Source organism: Megalops cyprinoides, chromosome 12 (genome assembly GCF_013368585.1).
Source record: "Megalops cyprinoides isolate fMegCyp1 chromosome 12, fMegCyp1.pri, whole genome shotgun sequence".
Classification (NCBI taxonomy): Eukaryota; Metazoa; Chordata; class Actinopteri; order Elopiformes; family Megalopidae; genus Megalops; species Megalops cyprinoides.
The window spans coordinates 19,783,703-19,795,124 of NC_050594.1; the positions used below are offsets into that span (position 1 = coordinate 19,783,703).

Sequence of the window (11,422 nt, forward strand, 5' to 3'; positions counted from 1 at the left end):
AATTACGCTCTAGATCTCCAAAACTCCAGTTCGTTTAACCATATGTAACACACCGATTCAAGAACAAACAAGTAACGTTACAATACGAAAATCAGGGGGTCCCGATACCATACTCTTCCTCCTCCTCCTCACAGTCACCATCATCATCCTCCGTAGCTCGCTTGCTACGGCACACTTCAGCCTTAGGAAATAAAAGAGGAAGGACGACCCATTCTGGCCACCTACGCTGCAAAAGGACCACGGTGTACGGGATCGACAGACTACAACGATTTAAAGAAATGTGTTTTCCTACCTCCGACCCGGTACATGTTCGCTGCCATGACTGCCCCGGGTCCTGGCGTCTCCAGGTACGGGTATCTCTGTCGCCGCCGTCGCTGTGTTACAACTACCGCTGTAGTGTGTGTTGGAAAATGGTGGATTGATCAATACGAAGCACACCAGCCAAGCGAACTTAAAGAGACAGTACACACATTTTATCAAGCCTACTTTTCCCGGGTACCGTTACTAAATGGACGTGACTCGGGTAACCCGCGTAAAATTTGGATACAGTTCACAACAAAGCCGTTTCCCCTGGAAGTCGGAGCTCGAGCGGACTGGAGGTTGAGGGGGGCAGTGTTCAGCGGGCATCACAGCCGTTTACCCCGCCTCCCCCAAAAAACAAAACAATTGTTGTTGTACCGCTTTAGCCCCACTAGAGGCAAATGAAAATCGAAAAAAGCTGTTGCTCTCTCTCTTTGAGTTTTTGAGTGTTCGCATTAATGCTTTGTCAAAGTAATGACAGCCCAGTTCAGTTGTTCTGGTCGTGGGCTTTGTAGTCAGGCACACACAGCAGCAATTAACATGACTGCCTAGGACTGATGCTGTGAAACAGGCGGAAGCTGATGAGTTCCATCATTACTGCCTAAACACGAGGCAGTGTGGAACTGCAGACGTGACCACGAAATGCCAGTGCCACGCTTGGAGGTTTGGGCTGGTTCATCTCCAGGTTGTTTCGGACATATAGGTGCTATTTCTGGGGTTTGCTTCAGTAAGACCCTGTTGTTTGGTTTGACCAAACACGACTTGACTTGTATGATTGCATTCATATAGACATGTAGATAGAAATGATAAAACACTGTTCTTTCTTTTATCACTTAATTTCCTTACCCAAATACTTAAACCTGCACTTTCTCCTTTGTATTTTCTCATCTGTTCTTATGGTCTCTGATGGTGTGTATTAAAATAAAATTTTTAATTAAGGCATCATGACTCACATCTTTCTTTATAATTTATTTTCAAAGAAACTTGTAAACAGAGATGGCAACTGTACTTTTTCTCCCCATAAAAACAAACAAAAAAATTGAACATTAATTAGACTAAGTCTCACCAGTGGGGAGAGTTGGAGCAGGAAGTTGATGTTTGCAAGGTTTTGAAGATGAGGAAAAAATGAACAAATAATGTAGAACATATTACAGCTCTTTTCAGTAGAAATGTGTATTTAACTGGAAGTGCTATGTGTGGCAGTGGCTGTAAGATGTGAGAAGGAGCCTCTTTTGTGCATTCTGGAGTCAGGGTGGATAATTAAGATTCTCCATCTCCTTGACTACAGGACTGTGATGTCTGATAACTTGTGCAGATGTACATTAAGCGTGGAGTTTTTCTCTCGACTGTGCCATGAATTACGGGCCTCTGTTACATGACTTGATCAACACATTGACTTTGAAGTAAAAGCAACCGTTTCTTTTCGCTTTAAACAGCAGAACTTTCTTATACGCCTTATGGCAAGAGAGCAGGGCAGGGCATAGGCCTGTGATGTTACTGGGTCTGTTCTCTGAGGAGGTGGTTTTCTGCTGTTTATGAAGGCACAGTGGAATGCTGTGGTGTGTCCTGATTTACACCATATGAAGACCCTAATTACTGAGCTCGGCCTGCTGTCTGACTGTAACGCGTAGTCACAAGACATCGCTCAGCCAATCGCAGGCTCCGATTTATCCCAAGCACACATTTGTAGAAAAACTATGGATTCTCTTTGACCACGCCACTCTCTGTGAACCAGAAGTCCAAGTGTAGGCAAAAAAATAAATGAGAATAGGTTAATTTGGGATGAAATTATGTGAATTTTTTTAAAGGATACTGTACCACCAGGGGGTGCCACTTACACTACTAGCTGTTGCTCATATTTGATGTTCCTTTGTTTCCATGAAAGCTGTTTTTTAACGAAGATATATATGCTGTCACCAAGCAATTATAGAAAATCGTTTCAACAGTTTCAACATTTATACCATGTCTGTGATTATTATTTGTACAATTATTTTAACTTGTAGCAGTTGTGGTAGCAGTAGTAACAGTAGTGGTAGTGATATTAAACAATTAACAAGGGAGAATTACACAGTTTGAATTTGTCTTATATTATCCATTTAGCTTGATATTTTCTGAAGCAACGTAATATAAGTACATTGTTCAGGAGTACAATAAATAACTGATTTGCATCTGCAACATTGTCAGTACAAGATGTATTCCCTAACCACCACATCACACTGCCACCATTCCAGTTTCAACCCAATGTCTAGATATCAATGCAGACTGACTGTGTGTTTGGCAGATAGCTATGCAGAGACTTTCCTTGAATGGCTGCTGTTTGTCCGATGTTCCCCTGTAACAGGGCCTTCTACCTGCAGATGTTCGTTGTAATTAGATGCAGTTAGCACAGATACCTTGCCTGGGTGTTGTGAAGAGAGTCTCCGTGTTTGGCTGCAATGCAGAGCAGACGTCAGGACCGTGCCCCATTGCTAGATGCAGGCAGCTGCAAGAGAAACAGAAGAAATCAATTAAGGCATGCACCCACCCTTCCAATTGCCTGATGTGCTTTTTTCTCCCTTTTTCTTTCTGTGAGTTATAATTACATCCAGTCCCAACGAGAGAAGGAAAGCAGGATAATGGCGCTATTGTTGCAGTGCTCCCCTCCCTCCCCTATCATGGTGTGCTGACGTTCCGCTTCAGGGATACACACTTCTCTGCCATATATCATACAGATGAGATTAAAATGAGCCTTATTCATAACAAACAAGATAGAACTCAAACTTGTTTGGTTGCTGAGCATGGCAGTTGTCCTGCCCATGACCTGGATGCTTGATCGCATTAGATGCGGTTTGAAAAAACTCTCCATTTCAAAATGTTTTTCTCGTCACCGTTACATTCACTAGTCATCTTTCCCAAGCAATCAAGGTGTTTACAAAATTGAACACTTGCACCTTTTATCATAGTAAGTTAGGAGGTAAAGAGAATTTCACCTTATTATTCATAACTGGGGGGGGGGGGGGGGTGGTCTCAGTTCAAAGCAGACAGACAAAGGATTGTATGTGCCACTGGTATTTTGGTTCATTCTTGCCATGGACCAGCATGTGAAAATCTCTGATTCAGATAATATCATCCATGGATTCATGACGAATGACAAAGACGGTCCGGAGACTAAAGCTTGGCAGGTGAATGACACCTGGTGCACTATGCAGACCTGCAGTGGACACAAGAAGGAAAGTGGAGTAGGAGAATATCCTTGGACATGAAGGAGACTCAGGAGAACCATAGACAAAGAGATGAAGGCTGGCTGACATGGGAGGCCATCAAAGGACAGCCTGCAGATTGACAGCTGTGGAGCTCTCTCATTGAAGTCTTATGTGTCCCTTCAGACATGACAAGGATTAAGCAAGTCCTGCACACTGTCATACAGTATGCTGCCTATGATTCTATGGTGTTAAATGCTATATTGGAGCTTTCTTTTTTGTTGAGACAGAAGCCATTAACAATTCCTTTGTGTGGGTATTCATTTGGGATTGATAAGAGGGGGCAAAACTACAAGGATTCATTGCCTCTCGGTGTTTAGTATTATGTGTGAAGGATTTTGCCTTGTCATTTGTAAACAATATTCAAATATTTAGCAAAGTGTGAAACCAAAATCTTGCCACAGAAACTCAAGAAATGTTATTAACTTCATTAATGACTGTTGTCAGCATTGCTGTAATGCCCTGTTCTGTCACCCAGACTACAAATATAGTTGTATGACTGTCACTGCAGGTTTGGGTGCTAGGCTTACTTACTGGCTTCAATATACACTGCCATGCGTCTCAGCCTTAATTTCGCCAGAATAATAAATCAGAAGCTTTGCCTTTAGCAATAAATCAATTATGTTTTAATTTTTTGCCCTGAAAGACAACAATTGAGGTGTTTGGAGAAACGCACTAGTTCTTCCGTGTTGCCTGGAAGACCCCTTTAAAAACAGAACAGTGCTGAGATCAAATGAACCAATTGAAGTTCCGCTAGTATTTAGACTTCACCAACAGAGGGCGCTAAATGCACACAAAAATACTGCCACTGAAGAGCTTTGGTTATCCTTACATGCTCCCAGTGGACTGTACAGGAAGGCAGGGAAGAGCACGTGGCTACAATCCGATGTGGTGATTAAAATGCCAGTAACTGGTTAATTTCAACATCAACTTGAAACATTTTTCAGACCATATTTAAGACAGAACACTGTTTATAATCAAAAACATACGTCATCTAATTCGTATTATTGCACTCAGATGTTAATCGCCATTATTCCTGCCTTAATTTCCACAGTGCTGATTTCCTGATCAGATTAGGAGAGGAACTGTGCCTCCTTATCAGTGCCATCAGATCCAATGGTCATTGCAAAGCCTTTGTTGGTTTCATGAATTAGTGTTCCAGCAGAGATTCCAGAAGTCATCATACTATAGTCAGAACTGACCCCTCCCTACTGTGAATGGGAGAACCCCATGAGGTGAAGGTATGGTGTTGGTGTAATCTTTCTCATGCCTTTAAATGCCATTCTGTAGAGTCCAGAATTCCCTATCTTGACTATGTTTGCTAGCATAAAGTGGAGGCGATGACACAAACTTGTGCATAAATTAGTCCACACACAGGAACGGTGATAGGCAGACGCAGGACCCGTGTCATTCAGCTAACACATGACATCCTCAGCAGGCCTTTGGCCTCCATCCTCTCTCCCACCCCGGGCCAGTGTAAGTGGGATGTGTTCTCAGGACAAGTGTGGTGCAGCAAAGAGTGGGTCCATGTAAGGCCAGTGAGACAGCTCTATCAGGGTGCCGAAGAGATAAGGGCTCCGCTGGTCCCCAGAGTTGGCATCTCCCAGCTGCTTTGAGAGTATTAATAGAGAGGAGCGGTCATTTGGGTGTGGAGAGGAATGGGGGTGAGAGGCATGTAGGTGATAGGAATCCATCAAGAGGTTCCTCTCCAGCACTGACAAAAAGAGAGGGGCATCATGGGTATTAGAGAGAAAGTTGGGGGGGTTGGTTGCAGATTAATTAGGAACATCACTAATAAGATCCATCACTGGTAGTGATGGCTGATTTGACACACAAGGGTAAGATCTTGGCAGGCATTTGCTGTGGATTTGGAAGTGCTTGGAAGGGGCATCACGTCTGCACAGAGCAGCTGCCCTCGGACCCCAGGAACACTGTCTCCAGTTGCCCGGCCCTGTGGGGGTATTCCGCTCCTGCCAGCCGGAGAAGGAGGGCATGCCAGGAATTCAAACAGCCTCCACTGGCGCATGCAGTTTTTGGGGACAACTGCCAGACAATTGTAAATGAGAATGCTAATGCGGACCCCACCGTAGGGGAAACGAGGGAGGGTGCAAAGGGGACAGGAGTCCGCCAAAAGTCTGTGGCAGATGAACAGTGGCGACAGAATTACAGTTGGCAGCACAGTCAGTAGGGCTGCGCTTAAACCCCAGTCCCTCCACCCCACCTCCTCTGAACATCCAGAGTGAAATGCTGAGGTGGAAGAGCATCTGTTCCAGGCAGCTTTGTGTGACTGTCTGTGGAGACTCTGAGTCTCACTTGTGTATCTGTGGGTATCCCTGCAGCTGTGACACATCCTTTTGTCTCTGCATCCCTTGCATTGTCTCAGTTAATGCTGAGTGGAGATGGGCTGGACACACACACACACTTTCATTCATACAGATGGTCCACACATGTATTAGATATATTAGTTATTTCATCATTATATTACATTATTGGTACTTAGCAGACACTCTTATCCAGAGCGAGTTACTTCGGACACACCGTTATCCATTTACACAGCTTGATAGTTACTGAGGGACTTGGGGGTTAAGTACCTTGCCCAAGGGTACAGCAGCAGTGCCCCAGTGGGGAATCGAACTGGCAATCTTTAGGTTACGAGTCCTGCTCCTTAACCACTATGCTACACTTATGTAGGTGATGGAGTTTTGCAGAATACAATGTTCATTAAGAGTGCTTAATAACCATGTAGGCCCTAGTTTGGCCTACAGTGCAACATTGAGACTGGGTGATTTTGAAGACAAGTCTTACAGTGAATGGTTATGCGGAGGTTTTGAACAGTTCAGAAGTGATTTGAATACCCCACTGTTGCCGTGGATACCCAGAAGTAGACCACATGACCACCAGTGCAACGGTGCCAATGTTCTCAGTACCATGGCTCTGCATGATTTGGATAGTCTGTAGTGTCCTCTGAATAAGATTGTTCTGGCAAAGGTGAGTGGGCACAAATTAGATTTCAGTCTCTTGTCTCTCAGGGGGTTGTTCACTTCCCTCTTAGCATTGCCATTGTGCAACTGGAACATGTTCTCACTGGCTAGAAGCACAATCCGTGTGTTTCAGGTATTGGCTAACCCAGTAGCATTGTCCTTCAGAGGGATTGCAGAATGGTGCATGGTCAGCCATCGAACCTCTTTAATGCCAGTGACATTACAAACAGGCAGCCTATGAAGACTTACCTTTGAGGCTTGACTTCTGTAGTCTAACCTTACACGGCTGACTGTAAATTGATTCTAGTTTGATTTAGCTGGGTAGTAAAGTTCAACAATAGGAATGAAGATAAACCTGAATCCAAAGATAGATATGCACAAATTGCACAGATTATTAATTATTAATCACTATTAATTATTAATCACTGATTACTTTCAATCATAAATATGTTTCAAGTTACCAAAAATAGGTTCCCCAGACACTAACTTATTTGAAATTATCAGAAATAATTTATTTAAAAGTTTTCAGAAATTATTTGCAGTATTGGCACAACAGTAGGTGTGCAGGACCCAGGAGTGGTGGTGGTTGGTGTGGCAGGCTTAAAAAGGAAAACATTTAAAAGGGCAATCGTTTCATAACATGCTATACAGACACGAGCGTTTGGAAACTGGGGTGAGGGGTGTGTGGGAATATGCTGAAAAAATTATAAAGAAATATGAGGAAAACAACTTTAGTCAGTTGTCTCCTTCGTAAAAGAGTGGTGATTAAAAATAATTAATAGAATGATTAATTATATGTATTTGAATGAATGAATCTTTGCTTTGACATGCATACAATTTCTGAATATTGATATGGCCTCTTCAGGTAAAGCAAATCACTTCTGCTTTTGCCCACAGATATATGAATATGGATTCAGATATTTTAATGTTGGAGACTGATGTAGATGATGCATGTACATCCCTACACAGTGATATGGAAAGCTAATTCAGCTAATTCAGCTAATTAGCTAGCTGCATGGTGACATAACCAGCTCGAATCATGGTCTGCTCCTGTTTTGTTCAGTAACTTCAGTTTGTGTAAACTCATTTATTATATTTCATTTAATTGATGGAAATATATTTATCTCTTTAAACATGAATTAATTTATAAGTTCATTCATTTTAACTTTTATTTATTGAGATAGTTTGTTATTTACATATTTAATGTTACAAAATTTCATTCTCCATACCATTCAACATTTAAAACATATAACATCAAAAAGGACTGCAAAACAAGTGAATAACCTGGTTAATGAATGCTTAGTGAAATACTGCATATATAACATCATTTCCTTACAGGAAAGATATATTTAGCAACATACTTGACACAAGCTAGGATAATTGAGATAATGTAACCTCGCTTAATTACTGGTCGTTATCTTTTATGACATTTATACAACAACCGATTATTAATGGTATCATATTGTGCTATTCCTGCGTCTTCAGTTGTATGTCTTTTTTAATGTCCAGTGAGCACTATGTGCACGGGTGTGGACCCGATTCTAGCAGAGTAGACCCAGGTACCTTCCTATCTCCTGCTGGCCCACTCCTGAGTTATGAAGAAGAAGGAAAGAATGTGGAGTATGGAGGGACGGAAATGGAGAGGGAAAGTGGTATGCACGGAGGACGAGGCACAGATCGCAGATGTCCTCTGTCAGAGGCCAGGAGAAAGCAGCCAGCATGTGAAGGAGCAGTCGAAGATTTGGGCGGTGGGAGGAGCGTCCGACGGTTCCCACTCCATCCTCACTACTCAACTTCACCTCTGACAGCTCTTCCCAAAAAATGGCAGATGGGAGCACGGAGCGTTTATTTAAAGACCGTTGCGTTCCCAGAGTCCAACGGGACTGGCAAGTGCTTCTGTGGAAAAATTAGCTTTGTTTCCATCGCACCTCTGTTTACAGCCCTTTACGTAATGAAAACACTAAGCGCATAGATTTTATATCAGACGGAAAAGAATGAAAAGTCAAGTGCGGATCATTTTTTTGACTCGCGCCCAAAACATTCTGCCCAGCAGTTCTTCGGGTTGTGTTTTAGTAACGGCTTATTTTTGCCGGAGTGTATACATGAGAAATGTTTTCAATGTTTATCTTTGACAGGAATGATTATGACTTCTAAAAATCTTTTGTTTGGGCCCTCCTTAAATTTCAGCGGATAACATCCCCCGGTCTAATTCATTGTATTACCATAATGGTAATAAAGGTCTATGAAAGTAGTGTGGATAACTACAAGGCCCAATTTCTTAAAACGATTGCAATCCCTGCCTTTTAAGCCAGTTTAGCACAACACAAAATTACATCTGCATGATGAAGAAAATGTGATTGGTCTGCGTTTTTACTATGTGTGCCCATAAAGCGGTGAGGCAGGGGATCTGAACTCCATCCAAAGCTGAAGGAGGGTTCACACAGGAGAGTTATCCCTGACACTGCTGCTGACTCTGCTACAAACATGGAACAGGCCGATCACCGATCGAAACCCACTGCAAGCTGATTACCAAACAGTGAAGCATGAAAGAAGTGCAGCTGAGGCACAGCAACGAACGTGCTGACACGCCAGTCACTGCAACACCAGTGAGGGCTGCACCTTTTCCTCCCACAGAAATTGCATTAGTTCTCTCTTTCCTCAAAATATTTTCCATTTCTGTCTTTCACATTGCGTTTTACTTCCTTATTTTAGAGCAGGGAGCTCTCCATTCAGGGCTCCACATATACTGTAGTAGCCAAGAAATTTCTAAGGAAGCCAGCCAAGACCGGGATCAGAAACTTGGAGGTAGGCTTGTGTGGAGGTCCCACCCCGCTAGCCACGCCTGCATCTGGCTTCACATGTGTGCTGCGTCCTTTGAAACCCTTTGATGACAGAATAAACCTCACCCCAGCATCTGTTTGTAAACAGGCCCTTTCAAATAGGCTAAGCTGATTAGACAAAGCAATCAATGTGGGCCATTTCTGGGAAAAGACAGGGGAAAGGGGAATCTCCCATTACCCTAATGACAGTGCGTGGAACCTGAGCTACAGTCACACAGCGCCTATCTGGGGACGGCCTGAGGACTGGGGGGGATGAGGGAGGGAGTCTCACATTGATTGTTTTGGTCTCACAGTTTCTCAGCTGCTTGGCAATGTCTCACCTACAAGACACAGAAAGGACAGAGAGATTGAGCCATGGGAGCTAGTTCCCTCTCTAAACTCTGTCTACCCTGGCCTTATCCCTCAGGGACGCTTGTCTGAGTGCTCTCATGATAAGTCTGTCCTTTTCCCCTGTCTGATAAAGCCACAAGACCCTCTTCCAAGCTGGAGGGGTAGAGGCTATCTTTGTTGTGGACAGTTTGATACAAATACACACACACGCATGCACACACATACACCCTCTCTTTTTTAAAATTCCTCAGCTGCCTGTGGCTTCTCAATAATACATATATTCATTAGTGGCATGTGAACTCTGTGCAGAGTCATAAATCATTGTCCAGCTCCACACTTGTGTCCAGTGAGCGAGTGAGGCTGTGTGCTGGGGGAGTGTGTGATCAGGGTCATGGGGATGCGTGTCATTGCCGAAGTGGGGTGGGGGGGAGGGGCGTAACCTCGTGGCATGGGCTGTCAGGGAGGGTGAGGGGACTAGCATCTGTCTGCCTCTGACTGTTCGGGATTAGGACTCTGATGAAGCAAAGAATGTCTTGAGCAGGTGTGGGGAGTTTAGCTGGAGCCCCGATTTGTCTGCTGCATTTCTGAGGTAACCACCCAAGCACGGCACGTTCTGAAGCCGGAGACATGCATTCTGAATAAAAATTCCACACCTGCTCATACTCTGGCCTACTCTCTGTCCAGTGAGCATTCTCAAAGGCAGATCACCCAGGAGGAGGGTAGGTAGGCTGAGCCATCCTAAACTTTCACCTGGCCCCACAAAGCATTCCAGCCTTTTCCAAAAGTTTCTTGGGCTTCCTTATATACAAGTAGCACCACCTTTATTAAAGGGAGCTGGAGCCAGATCCCTTATACCCTTCCCATTCAAAATCCAGGTGTATGATTGAGACTGCATCCCAATATATAAGTGAGTGAGGGGAGTGAATGCGTGAGTCCATACTCTGCTAAATATTATTGATTATTAATTATTAAACATGTTAATTTGAAAGTGGGTTTTAACACAACACAATTTGGAAAAATTGTGTCCTCTCCCCTACTGATCTCCCTCAGTATATACAATGTAGATTGGTGGCCTTGGTGGACTGTCTACATTGTAGCGAACGGCAGACTGTCCTGGCCATGAATTGAAAACATCTTGATGTGCCTGTTAACCAGATACATATCATGCTTAAGATTAGGCTGAGTCTTAAATTCAATTAAACTTTTCTTAAGTCTAGCAAATGGATAAATGTAAATGCAAAGTTGTTTGTCAGTTTCTGTTCACTTTTAATTAAAACCCACTAGAGCCAGTTGTTTCAATATTACCACCATTTTTACTGTGGGAGAAGCATTCATTCATACAGTGAAATTCAGTACTATATGTGGTAATGTTATAGTGTTTTTCAACGTCACTGTGGTTGAATGGAACTTGTAAAAAGTGGTCTGGAATGCTGAAAGGGATCCTGGGATGTCACACCAAATGTGTAGGGTATAGGCTTGTGCACATACGCAAACTGAGCAACTGAGGGCAAATGTAAGTGCATTTTGTATATTGGGATACACTCAAACATGTGACTTGCCACCATTTTGAGGGGAAGTGCTTGGGGCAAGTGAGCAAAAATGCAGATTGGGACGCGGCCCGAGAGCTGCTCTGTATGTTCACTGTGGCTTCTCTTTCCTTTCATGTCTCCTCTCCCCCCACATTATGCTGCCAGGAACCAACTGGCAAATACAGGACAATGTGGGCAGTGAT

The 11,422-nt window shown here is 43.4% G+C and overlaps 1 protein-coding gene across 1 annotated transcript in view; it reads right to left on the bottom strand.

The window, feature by feature from the left end:
• The window catches only part of mta1 (metastasis associated 1), a 38,316-nt gene extending 37,741 nt beyond the window's left edge, over positions 1-575 (bottom strand). Inside the window, exon 1 of the mRNA XM_036542354.1 lies at positions 293-575. Coding sequence (XP_036398247.1) covers positions 293-320 — 28 coding nt within the window. The 5' untranslated portion in view covers positions 321-575. The remainder of the gene's footprint in view (positions 1-292) is intronic.
• Between the last annotated feature and the right edge of the window lie 10,847 nt (positions 576-11,422).